The sequence below is a fragment of the Ips typographus genome, linkage group LG16 (assembly GCF_016097725.1).
Source record: "Ips typographus isolate SLU linkage group LG16, UJ_Ityp_2.0, whole genome shotgun sequence".
NCBI classification, from domain to species: domain Eukaryota; kingdom Metazoa; phylum Arthropoda; class Insecta; order Coleoptera; family Curculionidae; genus Ips; species Ips typographus.
The window spans coordinates 2,097,776-2,121,493 of record NC_138437.1 but is presented as its reverse complement, the minus strand read 5'-3'; the positions used below and the strand labels follow the sequence as shown (position 1 = coordinate 2,121,493).

General features: G+C 33.7%; 1 protein-coding gene across 1 annotated transcript in view; it reads left to right on the top strand.

Moving 5' to 3' along the window:
- LOC145738827 (E3 ubiquitin-protein ligase RNF220-like) overlaps positions 1-23,718 on the top strand; it is an 85,469-nt gene that overhangs the window by 60,006 nt on the left and 1,745 nt on the right. Inside the window, exons 6-10 of the mRNA XM_081993907.1 lie at positions 18,549-18,766; positions 21,914-22,063; positions 22,121-22,381; positions 22,436-22,687; positions 22,738-22,812. Coding sequence (XP_081850033.1) covers positions 18,549-18,766; positions 21,914-22,063; positions 22,121-22,381; positions 22,436-22,687; positions 22,738-22,812 — 956 coding nt within the window. The remainder of the gene's footprint in view (positions 1-18,548; positions 18,767-21,913; positions 22,064-22,120; positions 22,382-22,435; positions 22,688-22,737; positions 22,813-23,718) is intronic.

Genomic DNA, 23,718 nt, shown 5'->3' with positions numbered 1-23,718 from the left:
CTCCTCAGAGGCTGTAGTGACACCCTGCAACCAAATGGATGTGAAGCTCTTGGGTTTGGCTAGCATCCATGTTAAAAATTATTGATGAGAAAGGAACTGTTGGATTCCATTGTTTGATGATATTCCTACTGGTCTCAGAAGAGTCAACTCCATCTAATAAGGATTAGGTTATAGTCCTGTCTGATGATTTTTTGGGTGTGTGATCGATAGATCATTGATGTCTGCACTTGATCAAATTTTTTCTCTTTCTGGATTCGTAATGAAAAATAATAGTTTTTTTTTCAGGATCTGTTTGATACTAAATTTTAAACGTGCTTGTTCTTGTGGTTTTTTGGTTGATCCCAACTTCGTATGCATATGTAATATATAATCTTGTTAGATACAAACTCGAGCTTTGCGTGAATTAATAAATAATTTATTGATCTAATTTAAAAAGAAAGGTCATCATCATTCTTCTGCTCGCAGACCATTGTCCAAACATTGCCTGAAAAAGATGGGAATAACGAACAAGGATCAATGTCCTCCAGATATACAGGGGTGGGCATAAGTCACCTGGCAGCCTTGAAAATAGTTCATGCGTCAGACCCACCACTCTCGCTTGGAATTTCTTGAATTTTTGCAAATTTGCCAGGTGACTTATGCCCACCCCTGTATAGTACAAATTTGCAAAAATTCAAGAAATTCCGAGCGAGAGTGGTGGGTCTGACGCATGAACTGTTTTCAAGGCTGCCAGGTGACTTATGCCCACCCCTGTTTATTGCGTACATATCCTATGCTGTGAAGCGTAGAAAATTAGAGTTTTTGGCCATATCATGAGAAATAACAAATTCAGAATTCTCCAAAACATAATCCAAGGCAAAGTTGATGGACTACGAGGGCCTGGAAGAAGAAGAATTTCATGGCTGGCTAATCTGCGAAAATGGTTTGGAGTAACATCTACTGATTTGTTCCGATGCGCAGCCAATAAGATCCGCATAGCCATGATGATAGCCAACGTCCGTAATCGGATAGGGCAATAGAAGAAGAAGAAGACATATCCTATCCAGGAGAATCCTGGACTTGGACGGAAGTCTGTATGGGACACCTGACTTGAAAACAAAAAATCAAAACTGGTCGATGTTGAAATGGATTACTCACGATACGATCCACATCCAATTACAATACAAGACAGTCAATTTCATCACATATGGACAAGCTTCATTGAACAAAAAATCACTTAAACAAAAGGAAGAGAAAAGGAATTGAAAAGGCAGACTCTTGACCTAAAAAAGTACCAAAAAACTCATTAAGAGATCTAGTGTGGCCCAAAGAATTAAATATAATGTACCTTCAAGGAAAACAAGTGGCGTCAAATTCCTTAGCAGGTTAATGAAAACAAAATACAGCAAAATACAGAAAATCGTAAGTCTAGGAAGATCACAACTGAAGAGAGCCTAATCACAGGACAATTTCCGTTCAGGAAGCACCTTTACCAATTTTAAAGAGAAGAAAATTGCAAAATGTGCGGAAGAAAGAGGGATTAATGCATTTTCCTATGAAGCTTCGATATTCCGATAAACACAACTGATAAGTTCCAGACCAATCTTGTAGATCGCTATCGTGATAAAAAAAAATTAATTCAAACCAACTAGTACTTTTTCCGTATTTTTATTTGACATCCTGTATCTGAATCTTCCACTTCTCAATTTGATACATATATTTTCGTAATTCCGTAGAGCAAAGAAACGCCGACACGCGGTCTTTCGAATATCGAGTTAGGGGATTCGAGCGCAAAAGGGGAAATGAGACAGCCACGGGCCGAAGGTATGAGTTTTCCGATCGAGAGCCACTCTGGCAGAAAAATGAAAAGCCAAATCCGGTTATCGTAGCAATTTCCACCCAATCCGCGTCGAATTTCTTCGAGTTTTATCGCTTTTCATTTATCCGACAAGCGGCGTCATCATTATCGTGTAAAGTTTTTCCTACATACAAATGCGAATACACGTCAAAAGCTCAGTTTTCACCATTTGAAAGTGTTATAATTACGAGGGCGAAAGTCGCCACGCAAACAAATCGGGCTCTATTGTTGGTCCGGGGTAAAGCGAATTTAATTTCGTGACATCTCAAACAAAGCAATACAATAAATTAGCTATATAAAACAATATGAAAGCGAGCGGAACGCGCCAGTCTTCGCATTCCTCTGTGTTCGCATTTTCTCTCACTGCTTAATCCATTTTTACTGGTGGACTGTCAACATTTATTTTTGCATTCAAACTTTTGGATCAAGCTCAACAAAAAGAAAAAAAAGTGTCTGTTACTTCACCTCTCTTCATCTTCGACTCGTGATTGACAGGGTAAATTCCCCGGAAGGATCAGTCCGTCATATACGAAATATCCTTGTTGACATTCAAATTTTCTCAGCTTTGAATAAGCCCTATCGTATAATAAAAACGGTTCTATATGGAACAGTAATGCATTCATATTGTTCGTCTATCCTTTCTTTTTTCTTGGTATTTTTTGACGATTTGATGTTTATTGCTTTCACACTTTCTAGCCCTTATTTCAATACTGCTAAGCTTAACATTATTCAAATCAAATATTCGCGGTTCTCGTGTTATCCTGACTTATCCAGTGATTCACAAGGATTTGCGGAACGTAATTGGCTCAGCTGTTCTGGAAAGGACGGATTTATCAATTGCTCATCATCGCCTGGGAACAACTGATTCTTTTCTAACATCCTCGTTATGATACTCGTTACATTTGCATTTCTACTTGTCGAATTTCGTAGATTTATGGTTCGCAATTTGCAATTATATTAGTAGTTATATAATAAGTGGTATTATACTAATACAGTTTTGAAAGTTCTATACCGCGATGATCCTTCGACAAATTCCCGTTATAAATCTCTGTCTGAGTGGCGAAACTGTAAAACAAATCTATAGGTGATATGAAATGGGAGTTTACAAAAGGGTATCGGAAATCCGCTCACGCACTTTCTCTAACTCCGACAATCTTTGAGTCGGGCACCCAGCTGCCCTTTCGGAAACCTTGTTAGCCCTATAAATCCCCCTTGTCATTTTTTCCCGAGATTATCCGACTGTCCACAAAAGCCACTTATAATCATACGCCTTTTTATGAACATATAAACTTACGAGTCTCCCATTTCGATGTCCTTATTGGCTTTTTTACTATTCTCACCGAGCCATAAACGTAGGAGTGTTTACGTAGGGGCCCACTTATATGTACCATCACAAATATTTCTGGTAATTCGAGATAGAAACCATCTAAAATCAGATTTAGAAAATATAAAATCATGAGGCGTTTGTTCTATTATTTGAATTGTAACTACAATGTATAAATGTTTGTGCAAAAATAGTAACAAAGTGGGTAAGTCATCAGAGGACCTTACTTGTCTTGAGTCTGTGAAACTATTGTGTGATCTTGCAAATCCAATCATAGCCTCTTAAAAAACTGTTTGAAGGTTCTTTCTGAACACGAAACTTATCAGGCAGATGTCAAACTGTCAGATAAAACGCGAATTTGATTATTTTTAATAACAAATGAATATTTTTGATGATCAGTTATAATACATGGTGGTCTAATTTGATTGTAGGATAATTCAAGGGTGGAAAGTACATAAGAAGTAAGCTCCAAAGTGTCATATAAATTAGTGAAAATTAGGGTAAATTACCGATAAAGTAAATATTTTACCTTATCAGGAAAATTTGACCGGTAAGTTACTGGTAAATTTTAAATATTGTGTTTCTGGCAGTTTTTCAGACACCGCTTTTCTCTCTGATTGTACCAAATTTTGTAGTGTTTTTCAGGTTATTGAATAGAAAATTTAATGATTTCAAAATATGCTTAAAACTGTCATTTTCCCCTTTACAGGAGATTTTGTCCCTGACTGGCTTTTCAAAACATGTTTCAGTCAGTTCAAATTTTGACACAACTTTTCTCCCTGACTGTACCAAATTTTGTAGTGTTTTTCAGATTATTGGATAGGAAATTTAATGAGGTATCCAAAAATGTGCTTAAAACAGTCATTTTATGACTCCAAATGGGTTTTACAGGTAATTTTGTCATTGACTACCCTATCAAACTGTGTTTATGTCAGTTCAACAACCATTTTTTCACTCCAAGTGGGTTTTACAGGATATTTTGTCTCTGACTGTCCTTTAAAACTGTTTTTCTGTCAGTTCAAACCTTGACACCGCTTTTCTCCCTGACTGTACCAAATTTTGTAGTGTTTTGGGCATATACTTAGTGCCCGCTAGCTCCGAAAGGGGGCACTCTGGCGTTATTCTTTTATGATCTTTCTACCCTTTCAGTATCCTACAATCAATTTTGAACCACCCTGTATAACTGTTTAGAACAACAATTTTACTAGTTATAATAAAAATAAGAATCTCACAGCAAATTCAGCTTCAACATAATATGCTTTATAAATACAATAAGTGGTTTGACTTGTTGATTTTATTCACTTTTCAAATTTCAAATTTACCAGAACCTGTAGCATTCGTTTAGTCTTTATGCTTTTATCTATATAATAGACAGTAAACACAGAACAACCAACAGTCTTTTTCATTATAACTAATTTTTCCGAAAAAATGTGACATGAAAAACTTAAATAAAACTTGATTTGGTCAAACAATGAAATTACAAGTTAGAAATAGGATAGCTAGGGGTGGTCTATACGGATCAACACTGTAACATACTATCGGTTTACATAAAAAATCTATTAGCCAATACGAGGGGTAAACCGCTGAGTAAAATTTTGTACACTAATTCCTAATATGCCACAAATGACCACTAATTTCTTGTAATGCCCAGTAATTCTTAATAATTAACCTAACCTAACCTAGCCTAACAATACCCACTAACCTGAATTATCACAACTGGAGATTCTAATTTTTTAATTAAAAAAAGTTATAGTAAACGATTTAGCCGAGAGTAGATATCAACTGCTGCTTATTTTAAATGGGACACCCTGCGTATTTTTTTATTTTTGTATTTTACGTCAAATTCTAGACATATTTCGTGTATTGTCATATAATTATCTGTATCCGTTTCTGAGATATTTACCATTTTATGTGAAATTTGATATTTTCGGTCTCCAAAACATTTTTAACTGATACATATCAAGAAAAGTTTTTTTTTTGGTTTTTGTGTTTTGTCATGTTAGACAAGGTTTGTTCTAGAAATGGGTGTAGAAAAACGTTAAAATTTATAATACAGTATGGTCAAAAAATCAGTTCTAAAAAAAGACAGAAAGTCTAGTTTTTCAAACGGAACACATTCTTATAATTTTGTCTGATTCTCTGTTCAACATTAAAAAAGTGTGTATTACGCCACTTACTTAAAAAAATCACTCTATAAATTGATACATTGAACCACCCTGTAACTGTCAAAATAACCGAATTAATGAAGTTTAAAGTAGTAGTTAGTTATGTTTGGCACAAACCTAGCACAATGATTGCCAAATCTAGTGTAGTAGCAAAACTGTAGAAATACAATCATTAAGGTCGATTTTCGCTTGCACTAACTGGTCAACATAACGCGCAAAACCCATTAGGATAGTGGCGGTGTTTCAGGCAAATTTGACCCTCACGAAAATTGTCATTTGCAAAAACAGTTTTTCAAAAAATTTCCAAGCATTACGTCGTGGTAGATCTAGTAAGTCACGTGACCTTGTTTTACTAATTTTCTATAGTCAAATTAGCCTTTAACCAGTCAAAAAATGTTTGTGGTGTGTCCTGTCACTAAACCGTAAATAACACACGTGTATTTGTAGCACTTTGTATATACTTTTATATGTCGATGGACAGCCAGAACAGCATAGAATCTTTTTGTTTAATTCTTAAAAACTCGCGTAGTAAATGCACTATCTTTGTTAGTTTTTTATACGTCAATGGACAGCCAATGAAAAGAGCTTTCTAAAAATATCCCTATTAGGGTTGACAGGTTATACGGTTTGGCCGCTAGAGGGCGTCAATTTTTTTATCCCTTTTTTGGTGCATCTTTTTGTTTAATCCTTAAAAAGTCGCTTAGTTGCACTACTTTTGGTTATACGTCAATGGATAGCCAATGAAATGAGCTTTCTAAAAATACCTGGGGTTAATAGGTTGGAAGGTTTGGCCACTAGAGGGCGTCAAAGTTGACTTATTTTTTCATAGCTTTTTTGGTGCATTTTTTTGTTCAATCGTTAATAACTAGCTTATTATTTGCTACACTTTGTATAAGCTTTTATATGTCAATGGATAGCTAATGAAATTAGCTTTTTATTGACCTATAAAAGTTGTTTGATTAGTTGTACGGTTTCGCCGCTAGAGACAGTCAAAAATTTTGAAAGTAAATATACAAAATTCATAATTCTTCCTTGTTTTCCAACGGCTTTCATGAAAATTATCAAACTTTGTTTATTTTATTTATGTTTATATTTCAATGGTAGATGTATAGAAAAAAATATTGTATAATAATTTTTTTTATAAAATAATTTAGACCTTTTCAATTTTATTAATAATATTAATGCCCAGTAATGCCTACATATTCTTAGTAATGTTGCCAATTCCCAAGTAATCCCCACTAATTCCTACAGTTTGTAAACTATAATGCCCCAGTGGTTTACCCCTCGAGCCAATATGACTTTATCGTTGCATTTGGAAAAACTATAATTTAACTATAATTAAATAAAAATATTTTTATTAAACTACGTTGAATACATAGAGTGGTAACAACAGTTGTATGAGCAAAAATGAGACATGTCAATCGAGCTTAATGATGCTGCATAACCGCGGCAAATTAGACCTCTTGGTGTTCACGGTCTGCGTCCATATGACGCTATATCACATTTCCGTATAAAATTTCCATGTTGCCAAACCCTTGTTTTTAATAGTCCTGTTGGGGGAGAGTTTAGCCCTTTAAAATGAACCGCTTACATATCTGATAACTTGAATTTTACTTAAAATTTTCACTTAAAATTATTTGTAACCAGTTGCTTTATCCAAACATAACTGTATAGGGAAGTAGTTTTAAAGATTTAGGGCAATATTGGTTTTATGTGGTGGTAATGATAAAATCATCAGGGAAAAGTGGCAACGTTTCAGTTTGGTAATATCCTAATGACTTGCACACGCGGTCGCACACGTATACTGCATGAAAACGCACATTTTACACCCTAAATCGGGGTAACGCTAATGCTGTAAACCTGCTTGTTTTACACATGTTTTCCCCTACTGGGTGTTTGATTCCTCTTGATCGAGAATAAATTGGTGTGTTCTTTATTGTTTCCGATACTTAAAATTTACTGCACTGTCTTGTCAAAAAGTGTTAAATGCTCACTCAATATTAAAGGATTGAAGCAGTAATTTATGCAGTACTCAGCAGAGGGATATGAGAGTGTTCAGGTCGACAACAGCGAGAAGACGAAAACAGAGCGAGAATTAAATGCCGACCCGTAGGGCATGATAAATGGTCAACGGAATGTATGCAGGCGCTTAAACTGCTTCGTTTTCTAAATCCTGAAAAGGATTTACACGCTCCAAAGGTGTGAACACCCGTTTCGTGTTAACACTGAACAAAATCCCCATTAGTCGAAGGGGCTTGACCGGGCGCAATAGAGAAATATCGCACTTGTAATTAGATTGCTCTAAAAAATTCACACTTTACATGTCCGTTGAAAATCCTGTACTTTAAAAATTATCATTAATTAAATTTGTTAAATTCCATAATGCTATTTCGATATTTGAAAACGAAGAAGTACGTAAAAGTTTTCGTGACTTTCTTTGGCTTGTCATGCTGGTAAAATCTTTCAATGCAAAACTATAGTAAATCGATATTCTTGTGTTATGAGTAGAGTCCGGATTAAAAAGTACTAAAATCGTGAAAAAAAGCGCTTAATAAGCAAAATTGTTTTCCTCAAAAAAGCATGAAAATCTGTAAAAAAGCTTTAAAAAGCACAAAACAAATTTTTTAAAGCTTTTAAGATTTTCGGACAGTTTAAAGAGCATATTAAAGGTTCTGGAATGCTTTAGAGGCATTTGGAAATTCTAAGCTTTTAGATTGTTTTGAAAGGCTTCCGACTGTTTTAGAAGCATTTTGGTGTTTCTGCAGTGTTTTGAAATCTTTTTAGACTACTTTAGAAACACTGAAGGTTCTGGACTGCTTTTAAGGCATTTGAAACCTTGTAGACAGTTCAAGAAACTTTTAGAAGCTTTTAAACAGTTTTGAATTTTTTTAAAAGCTTCTAGACTAGTTGAAGATCATTTGGAAGCCTTTAAAGCGTTCTAAAAGCTTTTGGAAACTTGACTGTTTTGGAAGACTTTAGACTGCTTGAGAAGCATTTTGGAGTTTCTGTAATGTTTTTTTTTGTACCGTGTACCTTTTTCGAGATATTTTCCAAAAACTACTTTGATGCACTTTTTACCAAAAATTAGTTCAATTAACACCCTGTAGCTTGATTATTTTTGGGAGTTCATGGTGGTTCAATGACTCAAACAAATCGTCTTGAAGTGCTCTTTTCAGTGGTGTAGAGCAAAAAATTGTGTACAGGTTGAGCAAAAATAATGATCCACTAACAATTTTGGCACACAAATTTTTTGAATTTTTAAAATTGTCTTTAACTGCCTTAATTAGTTTAATGGTAGAAATGTGACGTAAAGTGTCATTTGTCAAAATATATACCAGGTGTCCAAGAGCACCCTGGACATAGGAGATTAACATGGGAAAACGGTTTTGATTTTTTTGCGCCTGTACGGTTGATTTGATTGAAAAATCGTATTAATGAAAGTTGTAGTACCTATCACGGACTAGTATTCTGTATTTTTTTCAGATCTCTAACTTGAGCCATTTCGTCGAAAAACACGAACAAAAATGCGAAAATATTAACTTTTTACCTGCACTGTATAAGCGGTTGTCGAGCAACCGTACCAGCAACAATGATCTGTTTACCCGTTGCCCGACAACCGCCTATACAGTGCAGGCCAAAAGTTTAAATTTTCGCATTTTTGTTCGTGTTTTACGACAAAACGGCTCAAGTTAGAGATCTGAAAAAAATACAGAAAACTAGTCCGTGATTGGTACTACAACTTTCATTAATACGATTTTTCAATCAAATCAACCGTACAGGCGCAAAAAAATCAAAACCGTTTTCCCATGTTAATCTCCTATGTCCAGGGTGCTCTTGGACACCTGGTATATTCTTACGGCATTTAAAACCAGACCAGTTTAGAAACTTTAGGAAGCTGTTAAACTGCTCTAGAAGCATACGAAAGCTTTTAGACTGTATTAGAAATCTTTTGAGAGCTTCTATAGATAAGATTTGGAAGCTTTTCGACTGTTCTAAAAGCTTTTGAAAGCTTCTAGACTATTTTGTAAGCTTTTGCAAGGCATTTTGAAGCTTCTATAGTGTTTTGGAATGTTTTTACACTTTTTAGACTACTCCGGAACATTTGGAAATTATTTGGTCAGTTTAAATTTGTAAATTGACTCTTACCCATTTTGAAACAGATAATTGGTATGTTTTTGTCTCTCAGAAGCCTTCAATATCTCAATATAGCTATTGCAATTGTAAATTAGCCTATTCAACTTAAAACCATACAAAAAATAGCAGCAAATAAGCACAAAAAATCAAATTAAGCACAAAAAGAAGAAAGAAGCAAAAATAGCATTAAAAAAATCAAAGGACGTGTTTTTGCGTAAATCGTTCACATTAGAGATGTCAAAGGTTGGTTGCTTTTATTATTTACAAAAAGCAAAATTCCTAGAAATCTGGACTCTAGTTATGGGACTTACCTTATACACGCAACAAAATAAAAAAATTAAACTAAAAACTTACTAGTTAAAGAACCTGCACATAGTAACAAACATGTCAATAATCTTCAACAATGAACTGAAATAAACGTTTCCAGCAAAAACTTTTATAGTTTATATCTGTTGATAAGGAATAACCTGTCAGTTGTTAAATTAAAGTTATTTTTTATTTTATTTTTTTTCAGTAAAAGCTTTGACAGCCTGTATCTTCGTTATTGTTCATATTTCGAAAAAGCGTCAAACAAAAAAAAAACCTTATTTTTTGAAGCCCTATTCGCAGGTGAAAGGAAAGCTCCAACTTTGGCATCACCCTGTATAGTCTCTCAAAAAAGACAATAAAATACTTCCATCGGACAAATTTAAACGCTGCAGTCATAAGTGGATTCCATATCACAACAAAGTCATGACTCAAAATTAAAACAATTACACAAAACTAAATAAAGGCCCAACAGAAAAAATACTATAATTTATTAATGGAATTATTTTTATGGATAATACAAATTTAACAAAAAAACTGCCGCAAAAGAAGAATAAATGATTGATTATGCCTGCGCATGTTATAATAAAAAAAAGAATATAAAATTTAGTGAAATAAATATAATGTAAACAAAACTTAAAATTGTTGGTATGGTAACGAAAAAAAGTTTAAAACTTTGAGGTTTATTAGGGAGCGTCGCAAATAAACGACAACCCCTACGTACTTTCGAGCATTTATTTCGTGTTCTAGCGTTAAACAGTTGAAAGAAAGTTTAAAATATTCAGGGAAACTCTGTATTTCATTTCGTTTTGATCGTTTAAATTCCCAAAACCTTTTAATTTATATTAAAATTTTAGCGAGTGGCTCGTCAGTGGCGGATTATTTGGTGTTGAAACGACACCCTTATTTTTCCTGAGATTGGCTTAGTATGGGTGAAATGAATGGACATTAATCCGCTACTCCTACGTAACATTTATTGTACGGTGCCATAAGTAATGAAGTGTTTAAGCGGAAGCGAAAGAATAAACAAAGGGAACTAAGAAGCAAAAATATATATCAAGCTGAAATCTGTTTATCCGCTAAAAGCCCCAAAATATATTAGCATTTGTCATTTAAATAGTCAGGGAAGAGGACAGACAGATCGGTGGATTTGGTTTGAAAGATCGACACGACCCGCATCATGTTTAGAGCACCTGCGGGCCACAGTTTAATTCTTTTGCGGGGTCTTTTTCCCGTACGTATCTGTTCCACTAAATGCGGTAAAACATAAAATTAACTTAATGGCTGGCATATCAAATCCCAGATAAGTAAACGACATTATAATCATTTAATCGAACACATACAGTAAATGCCTCGTCTAGCTGACAGCCACTTGGACCGTTTGACAAATTAACCAGAACCGATACGAGTGACGGAATCAACAGGCCAAACAAAAGAACTGTCAATTATTAACGAGATATAGTAAAGTACGGGGAATTAGATTATCGATAATATTTTAATTTTTTTCGTTAATTAAGTGTTGTAATATGGTATTATACCTAATCCGACAAGGTTCGCCGGTTTTTGGTTTTAATATAACTGCAGCTCGAGAGATTAACCCACCTGTTATATTCGAACCAGATTATTCGTAATCTGCCTAGTAAAAACCCATTTGACGCGTTCAATAAGACAGGCACACCATATGGGAACTACTGTGATAGCAAATGATTTATTTGCTGTCGGCTAATTAGTTTACGGGACTACAGTTATTTTCAAAATAATATTGATTTAATATAAGTACGCTTTCCTAATAGTTAAACGCAACGAGAGATATATTAATATTAACAGATTTAGTTACCTTAAAGATCACTAAAATAATAATAATGATGCTCTATAGTAGACGTAAAGCCCCGCAATCATTGAGCATATTACCAAGACTATTAAATATTCCTCATATAAACTATTTTAGGAATATATTTGGCGTACCTTTTAACTATAAAATGTAGGAAAACTATACTCTTAAAATCCAACAATTCAAAAATTACTTTAAAATCTGACCTTTTTCAGTTTTTATTAAGCACATCATGTGACTTTTGATATAACAATATTGCATTACACAACTCGAAAAATCGAATCGACGAAAAGTCTTGTTAAAGAAATTAACTTCTAGAAAACAGAATAACAACTTTCATGTATGGCTGCTGAATGTCACTGTTTTACAAAAAAAAGCGTTGTGGTACAGCGCACACGTCAACATCGTAACCTTCACCTCTGTCACGCTTGCGCGATCACAACTCTAGTATAAATAGAGACGCTACAGGCGCAGTTGATCATTATTCCTTCGACTGCCAAAGCATCAAGATGTACCGACTAGTACCTTTTGTCTCTGCTTGCTCAGCGTTAGTTCCAATCCTCCCAGTCGAGGTCTGGTGCCTCATTTTGCGGGCACTAGATGGAAAGTCGCTATTAGCAACAGTCAGAAGCACGTCCTTTTTCGGTAACATTGTTAGAGGAGATTCCGTTTTGAGGAAAACTCTTCGAGGTGCCGTTAAGGGTGAAAAGAAGGAGTTAACAGAGTGGCTAAATAGACCTGGCATGGCTTTGACTGTTACGCGTGAAAGCTCTGCCAAGTTATTTGGTTCAAACTCTAGAAAAAAAGTCATGCCTGTTAAAGGTCCAGAATTGCAGGAGTATCCAAGGATTGAGGCCCAAAGGACGACCCGAAATAATCGGAAAATGAAGGTGAGTTTGACGAAAAATTCTAGGTATGCCCCTTATAGGATTTGAGTAGAAAATGTTGTAAATAAATTGACTAATAAACAATGTTTTGCTGAAAAATATTTGTATATCTGTTTTGGAGTTCTAGCAAAATAATAATTTCAATATAACGAGTTGCCAAAATGTAATTTATGTCAAAAATAAAAAAGTGACAATCTCTTATACCAGGGGAACTGAAGTTTTAAAAACTGCTTATAGGATTTGAGTGGAAATGTTGTAAATAAATTGACTAATAAACATTGTTTTGCTGAAAAATATACAAATTTTGGAGTTCTAGCAAAATAATAATTTCAATATAACGAGTTGCCAAAATGCAATTTATGTCAAAAATAGAAAAGTGGCAATCTCTTATACCAGGGGAACTGAAATTTTAAAAACTGCTCTAACAGAAACAATATAAACCTTTTATAAAATAAGTAAGTGTTTATAAGATTTTTTACATAAATATGAAATGCTCAACCCAACCAACTATAGATATGTGTTGCTTTCTAAGATAGTTATGTTTACCTTTAATTATAATATTTTATCCTTTAATTTAAAAAAGTATAATGACCAGTCTTGCAGTCCAAACTTCAAACTTACCTTTATAGAACCATGTTTTACTATGGATAAAAGAAAAAACATTTATTTACCTTTTATTAATTTTTTGAAAAAACCATTAGCACTGTTTTTAGATAAAAGATTAGACAAACTTATTATTGTGGCTCTATATTATTCAAAATTTAAAGAAGTAAAATAACAAAAATGATTATAGGTCAGTTAAGAATGGAAAATAAGTCAACTTTATTACTTATTTACTTGCTACAGAGTTTGAACAAACGTTCTTAGGCGCTGTGGGTGAGCGCACACGTCAACATCGTAACCTTCACCTCTGTCACGCTTGCGCGATCACAGCTCTAGTATAAATAGAGGCGCTACAGGTGCAGTTGATCATTATTCTTTCGACTGCCAAAGCATCAAGATGTATCGACTAGTACCTTTTGTCTCTGCTTGCTCAGCGTTACTTCCAATCCTCCCAGTTGAGGTCTGGTGCCTCATTTTGCGGGCACTAGATGGAAAGTCGCTATTAGCAACAGTCAAAAGCACGTCCTTTTTTCGAGGTGCCATTAAGGGTGAAAAGAAGGAGTTGACAGAGTGGCTAAATAGACCTGGCATGGCTTTGACTGTTACGCGTGAAAGCTCTGCCATGTTATTTGGTTCAAACTCTAGAAAAAAGGTCATGCCTGTTAAAGGTCCAGAATTGCAGGAGTATCCAAGGATTGAGGCCCAAAGGACGACCCGAAATAATCGGAAAATGAAGGTGAGTTTGACGAAAAATTCTAGGTATGCCCCTTATAGGATTTGAGTGGAAATGTTGTAAATAAATTGACTAATAAACAATCGAGTTGCCAAAATGCTTTGTCAAAAGTTAAAAAGTGACAATCTAGGGGAACTGAAGTTCTAAAAACTGCTCTAACAGAAACAGTATAAACCTTTTATAAAACACAAGTAACTGTTACAATATAAGATGATTTTTTACATAAATGATACATTATTACAAGATGCTTGATTGCTTGACCTTTTACAAACATTTCAGGTACTTCTGACAAAATCATACGAATAGCTAAACAATATTTAGAACTCAAAACACACACATGAATCTACAAGAAACGTGATATATAAAATTCCTCCAAGTGCATAGTTTTAGATTAAACAATGACTTATGTGTTGCGACATCCTCTATTAATATTGACCAAATTTAACTATAACATAACACTGGGTCATATCAAACAAAACTAAAATTTCTTGTAATTTTGTTTTCATTATAAAACCCACCTTTCACTACAACAATAAATAACCTTTCGTCTTGGAATGACAAAAGTCAAAATTAATGTAAATTTTTATTGACAAACCCTTCTCGGAGCTCTAATTTGTACCACAATCATGTTCAATATTTATTAAGTTGTTGTTTTCTGTGTTCTTCCGTTGTTTCTTTTTTTTTAGATTCTCTGAACACGGTAATAGACTTTCCACCGAAACGTTAGGTTTTTTAGGTATCAAGACCGAGCCTAAGTTAGTGATTTTGTGTTTTGACGACAAGGTTAATGTTATTTTCAACTTAGTTGAAGCAAGTTGTATTCCGTTGTTACGACTTTTTATTCATTTTCAGAAAAATAGGAACATTAGAATAAATGATTAAAATGTAAATGTAGAATGTGATGTGAAAAGAATGGGCTCTCCTGCAATGTCAACAAGTATAATATTCTCATCTTTTATAGTAAGAAAAGCAATATTTTTTGTACCAAATTAGTGAAATAGCATTGGAAAGAATTATAGCTAGAAGATAACTTCCATAGAGAATAGCTTTTGACTCGTCACTAACACTCTGCTCTGTCTGCATGTTGTGGCAACTACCTGACCAGCTGAGCAATTTCTTGGGTTGGTAATTATAAATACTAAACATTTTACAAATATAAAATATATAAAACTCTCTATATTATTAATAGACTTATATTTTCTTTATTTAGTCTAATTAATTCGTACAGTATTTGGGAAAGAAGTTACTCTGTTGCTGGGACCCCTGCATGGCAAGGCGTTCTTCTACAGAGGGTAAATTAGATATTAATAGGAAGTCGACCGCTGTCCACAAAAGCCAAACTACGGTCATAGGGTTTGAAACTTTGTTAATATCTTGTTTTGCAGCTAGTCGTGACAAGAAAATGAAACATATATCCATTTCATCTCATGTCCGTTATTGTTACGCTCTTTTTCAAAGTTTACTTTCTTTTATATCCGAAAAACTGATTAAATGTCATGGTAAAGTACGTCAAAATGAGAAGACAAAGCAAAATATGCTGAAGTGTCGTACGTAAATGCTCCCCCTAATGTTGCTGTGTTAATAACCAAAAATTAATCTTTTCCTATTAAGACGTAGATAATTTATAAAGGTGAAACGGTAATAATGGCTATAGTACAACTAATATAATGCTTTCTACTTGGGTTGTTAAATGAAATAACGTTGGTCGGGCCAGATTTAATATGGTGTTTCGTGGTGTATATAAATCTTTCCTCTGTAAAGTAATACCGTTCTAGCTAGGGACGTATACTTATAACCACATAATCTCTCATAAGGGTGACGCGCGTCCCCAAACAACATGCCACCAATTCCCTGGGGAGCACTTTATGAACGTTTTGATTTTCTCGCTACCCATAACGTGTTGATGACATTTTTTTACAATTTCTAGAATAGTTATAGTGATCGGTTAATTATCAGTTTTAATGCATCTACTATGTACCTGAATCTATAGGTTGGCGTGTATATAAATCTGAGCGTTTGACGTCGGGGGCTTAGCCCCAATGGGCTAAGGCGGGGGCCCCAAATGGCATTCGTCAGCGAAGCGGCGGCCGACATCATTCACGGGATTAGCCGGCTAACCGTGTTAATTGCTGGGTCCGCGTAAATCAGCGCCGGCTTAAGTCATCAGACCCGGAATTTACGCATGGCAAATATACGAAACTGCTTGATCCGGGACCATTTACGTTTCTAGAAAAAAATCGTCTACTCACTACTAAAACGTCTTTAATACCAAAGAAATTAATTAATCAGCAGGTTTTGAATTAATTATAATGGCACTAGGTAATCGATAACTCTATTCAAGTTCTGAGGATCTATTAAAGATATAATTCTGTTAAAAAATTCTGACACCTGTAAAAACCAGGTCACCCCTGAAGTAAATAAACATTTTTCTAGATTTAAATTGTTAACTATGGGAAAGTTGAAAACCATTTGAAAAGCTTAAAAAATCCTGAGTGAAACTTTCAAAAGATTGTTGACTGATTGTTTTTTAGAAGTTGTTAACGCCTTGCTCTCTAGTGGTAAGTTTCTATTTGTTCAAATCTATAAACACAGTTGAGGTTACACGACAAGAGCATTGCGAGAGCATATTTTAATAGAGAATCAGTCAGGTTTCCGTGAAAATAATTAGTGTGAACCTAAGGTTGAACTCTTACTGACGACACAATGTTTTACTTTGTTGGGAAATATTGGGGCGCCATGCAGGAAAATGTGCAATGGTTTTGTACAACAGTACAACATACAAAGGTATTAGCACGAAAACAGCTAACCAGTTCTGGACTATGGACACATACTCAGAGCAAACGCTACTGACAAAACTTAAAAATACACGCAAACTACAGAACAGATTGCTTTAAAACTAATAACCAAAATTCGACACCCTGAGAATCCACTACACAACCCTTCCAACCAACTGCTTTACGAACGTAACAAACATGACTAAAATAACTGACAGAGTAATACAACTGCAATCCTAACAACTGGACAATAATAAATCCACTTTGCATAACTAGACAAAATAGACAATCCGGATATCACTTCCCACATCCAAATAATAACAATTTATTTCAAACTTCTTACATAAAAGATAACAATTGAAATATGTCAATAATGTCATAGAAGGCCATCAAAAGTATTTTATTCAAAATTACAATTCTGTACTACTTACAAACAATTAACTTACCACTAATTTACCAGGGTTTATAATTTATTTACATGTTTAAATAATCATCCAGAGTATACGGCTTTAGGCTAATTAGCAACTTTTTAATTTATTTTTTAAAAGCAGCTACACTTTTAATTTGTCTGAGTTTTAAAGGCAATTTATTGAACAGCTTTACGCACATACATACTCTGGACTCTTCTGACTCAAGTGCAGTCGGTGCCTAGAGTAAGAAAACAAGCATAATCTTGTGTTATAATTCTCAGAACACAACGTTTGACACAAGTTTTTATTTCTACACAGAAACATGCGACACTCAAATAGGTATATACCCAATATCCAATTGCTTAAATACATTTTTGCAAGATTTCTTAATATCCATTTTCTTAACAACTCTAACTACCCTTTTTTGAGTTACTAAACACTTGCAATGCTTGCATCTCTACTCCAAAAAATTATCCCATACTTTAATCTAGATTGAAAGTTTGCAAAATGTAGTATTTTAAGAGATTTTTCGTTCATGTATTTCCCAATTATTCTATCTACATATAAAAATTGTTAAGGAATAAAAAATTTGTAAACATAGACAGAAAGACCATGTGGTCGATAGCCTTTTCGTGTAGAAAATAAAGATTGTTTATAAATATATATGGTTTTGTACTAGTCAATTATGTATAAATACATGTACTAAATCACGATTTTGTAATTTGGAACAAAGGATAGTGGTGAATAATAGCCAAATCAAATCAAAAAGAACCTAGTTTTGTTCACATGCTCATTCTCATTGTGAGAATGGAAAAATGGCTGACACTGAAAACTAAACCACTTTTACAGTATATTGCATGGTTCCTCAGTTTGAATTTTGCTCCACGATATTGTGGAGTCTCACTATTTTCCTGTATATAGCTTTTTAGCTGAATACTTACATATTCAGATGCAAGGAATGGTACTTGCTCATATTCATTTCATAAAAGCGAGAAGTTAATGATATCCACGTATACGCCAATTTTTGGCATTATTAATTAAAAAAAGTGTTACAAAATACGGTTACAATCTGATTTGACAAACCTCAATGTCACTGCGTTGACCCAAAACCCAATATATATCTAAAGTATGATTACGAATAACAAGATGACAAATACACTGGCACGTAAGCTCGGTTACAATGACCAGATTTCTCCCACAAATCCCATTGCCGCATATATTTACATTCCTCCTCCAACAAAATCTTTAAGCCCACAATCGAATCCCTTACTGGAAAACTGGAATCTGATTTCCTAGCTTTGGAACATACGTACGGCGACTACCTTGTTCTATTTGCAACCTTACATTCCACACGATCCCTTTAACACCTTTGATTTAGAATTTAGACTTTCGAATGTATTTCGATCGATTTAATCCTTTGTAAGCCTTCCCGCTTATCCTCTTCACCCCGCGGTTAAAACAGTTTACCCCAACTCAGCTGTTACTGCTGTTTTTCCTCATTATGCTGTTAATAACCTTTCCTAACCGAAAGTTTTGTGGTTCAGATCTGGTGCTGAATAAGAAAAAAAGGGACCCCTCTAGTTGTCCAGTCTGCGGCGTGTCGATATCCCTTGGTGATCTGGAAGGCCACTTTATGCAGGAATTGGAAAGATTGTATAAACTTAACGGAACGGGTATTGCTGCTAGCAGAAAACGGAATATTAGGGATCCTGGACGACCTCCAGCTCTTCCTGGAGATAGTGGACCAGAAGGCAGATGGGAGGTAAAATGTTTTCCATCATTATTTAATATTCAAACTATATTATTTGTGGGTCAAATGATATGATATATTTGCATCAAAATTCTACAAGTAAGCTATTTTGGCTGGGTTTTAGCATACATTAGCTTTTGGCAAACAACATTTGTTTTTCCTCTAGAATAGTTTAAACCAGTATAGTTATGGACATCTAAAAAATTACATAGAGTTAAGTAAAATTTGTTGTTTCTTTTAACAGTTTAAAATTTAAATAATTTTACGAAAAGTCACAATGCAAACAAACAAAGCATTAGAACAGCTGATTATAAAATAAGCTACGTACTATAACTGCAAGATGAAGTTACAGTTGTTTTGGTTCTTGATTTTTAACTGCAAAGTTTGATTCTCTATAAAGTCTTGTCTTGCATTAACCATTTCATCCATGTTTTCAATACTTATACTACATTTTTATGTCTTGATGTAATAGAAAACAGGACGTTTTACTTATACTTGTCGTGCATTTCTTGCACAAGACAACACAAAGCAAAAAGCAAGATTCTTGTAAAATTTTAGGTGCTACCTACATAAAGGAGTTTTTCTGTAAATCTTGTGTTATGTTACATTAACTTAAATATGCAATTTATTTTTCTACAACTTACAATTTTAAACATCGAACAAAATACGCGTTAAAATTCAAATACTAGTCGATTTTTAAAGTGATATGCTAATTAATTAAAAATGAGTTTAAAATATGAAAGAAAATACAAAAGTAAATGCAGTTCAACATACAAAAATTTAAATTTGCAAATACTGACGACAGTCGTTAAGGATACTTTAACAGTTAAACATAGAGGAATATAGGATATCTTATATAATTGTATCAGATACCTTATAAGAATCTAGTATATTTTGGTTGTTATAAATAGCGGAAATTTTGCTTTAAGAAAAACTATTTTTCGTTTTCACTTTAGTTACGAAACACGAAAAGACATATATTTAGCAAATTCACCTACAATTTGTATAGGTAGATTTGGTTGTTTTCATCTAAAACCAAATAAACAACTATAAATCAACTGTTTTTAGCATTTTAAAAATAAGTTCATTAATTATTAACATAATAAATGCACTTTTATCGATTGTTGTAGAAATGGTGGTGTTAGTGTAAAAAAATTACAACTTTCTGTTTAAAATCCAATTCTCTAGGCATGGTATAGGTTTGGCCGTTTAACCTGACTTACCCTGTATAATATGATAATCATGTGATGATTGAGTTTTATATACAGGGTGGTCCAGTTTTAAATGTCAATAATTCACCATTCGATAGCCCATCAAAATATAAGTTAACATACATTATGTCACTTTCCTGAAAAATGCTTCCCAAGGAAAATACATAAAAGTCCATAAAAGTTCAGATAAAAATCAAATTTAGAACAAATACATATGAAATTAATACTCATTATGTGATGTTAATGAGGTTTGTCGAAACTGTCCAGTGGTGTAAATACAGAAAGATGGTTTTCATTTGTCTGTCTTATTCTCTACGTCACTGGATCTTTTTCAAAAATTTAGTTTTTTTTTACTTTACTTGTTCAATTTGACAAAATAAGTATCTCTTATAAAATTCTGATTTAAAACTTCGTTTACGAGATAAGTGAGTTATTACGTTCAAAGAACCAAAACCCACCCAACCCAACTTAAAAAATGTCTTTGTAGCCAGTTTTCATAGTTTCCAGACAAATTGAAAGACTTTAGTTTTAAAAATTGACTTAGAGAACCAGTAAATTTACATTGAAACGGTAAAAATTTACTTGATAGGATTAAAAATTGTATTTGTAACCAGTTTCCATAGTTTTCAGACAAATTGAAAGACTGTAGCCTTGACAATTGACTTAAAAACTGTGAAAATTGACTTGAGAGGCTTAAAAACTGTCTTTCAGTCAGTAGTTATAGTTTTCAGATAAGTTGAAAAACTTTAGTAGTGAAAATTGACTTGTATCCATGAAAAACTACTTTATCTAAAATTTTTTACTACAAATTCACACATTTCAATCTTAAAAATTGACTTGGACACCAAAAAATGAGTCTGAAGTCTCTCAAAAGTTTTCATAATTTGAAAATACATTTCAATACTTTAGTCTTGAAAATAGTCTTAAATACAGGATATTGACATTAGATTTATGAAAATTGACTTAAAGACTTACTTTTCAATTTTTTTTACTTTGCTTTTCATAGGCAAGGGCTTTAAAACTGCTTTCAGCTTGGAAAATCGAGTTTTAGGGTTATCTTCTATAAGTTTTTGACATAGCAGACTAAAAAAGCTATTTTTACATTTTCCATCGGCTTAAACATGCCATTTCACGCTTTGTCAGTATTAAATTGACCTCTAGACGCTTTACTGTGCTTTAAGACTGAAAAATCGAATTTTAAACTAATTTTTATAGTAAAAGTTAAGTTTCAAGACTCCTCATTGATGAAAGTAAACAATTTTGGCATTAAATGCTACGATATTAGTCTTGAACAGTAATTTGTAGAATTAAATTAATTCAAAAATTCGGACGGTTAGCAATGTTTAATTGAATAAAAAAAAGTTTGACTGAATGATCAGTTTTACACTACCTATAGTCTAAAAAATTAACAATAGTCCAAAAAACCTATTTTTTTACTATTTTCAGTGTTAATTTTGAATAATTTCCAGTGAGCGTAGAAAATAAAGACTATCCCCCTATATCGACGCATCTAAACAATTTTGAAGAATGTCATTCACATCACAGTTACGAGTACTCATTTCATTATTACTTGTTCCAAATCTGATCAAAATTGGTGAAAAAGTGTGACAGTAAAGATTTTTTAAATTGAACTTTGGAGGTCTGTGTCTTCCTTAGGAAGCATTCTTGAGGAAAATGACATAATGCATGTCAACTTATTTTTTGATGGGCTATCGATTGGTGAATTATTGACATTTAAAACTGGACCACTCTGTCTATGGATTAATGTGTATAGTTTTGTAAATAAACCATGTAATAAAATTCGGTTTTAAATGTGTCATATATGATAAATTAGTATATAAAATTTGCATCATTATAACTACTGATGACTTTCTAGTATAATCTGTTTCAAAAGTTCAGTAGGTACAATAGATTATCGAAGTCTAATAATAATATTATGTTTACTCAGACTTTTCAACGAATCAAAAACAACCGACAGGGTAGACTAAGAATCAAAATTCGAAAACGCAAAGCCGACGACGGATGTCCGATTTGTATCGGTCGACCTCACCGAACCCAAGAAGAGTTAAACATGCATGTCGAGCAGTGCTCAAGAAAGGTTTGGTTCAGCTAGAAATATTTTTATTGAAATACAAAAGAAATTTTTTTGTTTTAGAATCTGAATGAAGACGATGAAACCGTAGATGTCGAAGGAGATTCAGAAGAAGACTGGCATGAAATTCAAAGGCAAAGGGCTTCGTCGTCAGTTACGGGCAACTCGAATATGTCGCTTAAAATTGCTGAAACTGACAGTGAAAGAGATGTGATCGTAGACGGAGATGAGCCGGAAGAGAGTAGTTTCGGACCCTCACAATACACCGAATCGGACATTCTTATAAAAGAAAGTCATCGGGAAAAAGACGGGGTGCAATCACAAGTAAAGTAAAAGGCACCAGGCGAAGAGCTTGTAATTTCATAAGGGATGTTTTAGGTGGCGACAGTTAACTCAAGCGGGGACGTGGAAATTAAACTAGAATCGGAGACGAATCGATCTAATCAAAGTGGACAATGTGACAGCAATGTGAGCACTTCTGATGCTGAACCCAGCAGTCGACTACAATTAATAGAAGAGCTTAGAATTCGGATTAGGCAACTTGAAGCTGAAGCTGCAGCTAATGGTGAACATCCACCTGGTGACGATCATACACCTCAACCGGATGAATATAAATGCTTGATTTGCTTGGTAATTTACCTGAACTACAAAAGAAAACATTTTTAAAACAATTTTTTTAGGAACACTACAAAAAACCAGTCATATCAACGGTATGTTGGCACGTGCACTGCGAAGAATGCTGGCTACATACTTTGGTAAGAAAATTTTAATACCCAAAACCCTTCTTGTAGTATGTTCAAGGAGTTACTTAAGGAAATGTGAATATAATTTTCAAACATAAATTTCCATATAACTAAAATTTGCATATAAATAGCCCTGCTTATATTCATCCGTAAAATCTCTTTGTTATAAAGTTTGACAGACTAATAATTCACTACTTTCAATACAAATGGAGTCTTCAAGTCATTTGTCTAGTGTAATTTTTTATTTAAATTGTTTTAACACAAAAAATAACATAACAGGAACTAATTTCTTTTCTTTGAATTTTGAAGGTTTGATAAAAATTATTTCTAACAATACTTCTTGTTGGTTGTAAACAGTACATTAGCCAAACAGATTTACTTTTCTTTTGTTTGAAGATGGTTAGGTCTATACAGGGTGTTTCGGGAGGAAAGGGAAATGAACCCATAATGTTTAATTCGATTCTTAACCATTTCTTAAATCAAGGTGTTCCTTTCCTCCTGAAACACCCTGTATAATTGTCAATTCTAAAAAAATGTAAATGGTTAATCGGTATACAGTGATATTGAACCTCTACAGGGTGGTCCACCACGAACCGCGGTGATCTGTTATGGAAAAACCGTAATAACCGAGTCGATAAGGAAATTCATCTAAAATATTTTCCGGTTAAACTGGAAGTAGATACCAACTCGCTTATTTTAAATTAAACATGAATATTGTTTCTTTTTGGGATTCTACAACAAATTCTAGACATATTTCATGTATATAATATGTCATATACATCTGTATCCGTTTCTAAAATATTTGTTATTTTATGTGAAATTTTACATTTACTACAACAATAATTGTAAATTTTGCATATCAAAACGTTTTTGTCGTGCTAAACAAGGTTGGTTCTAATAAGAGTGGGTGTTGAAAAA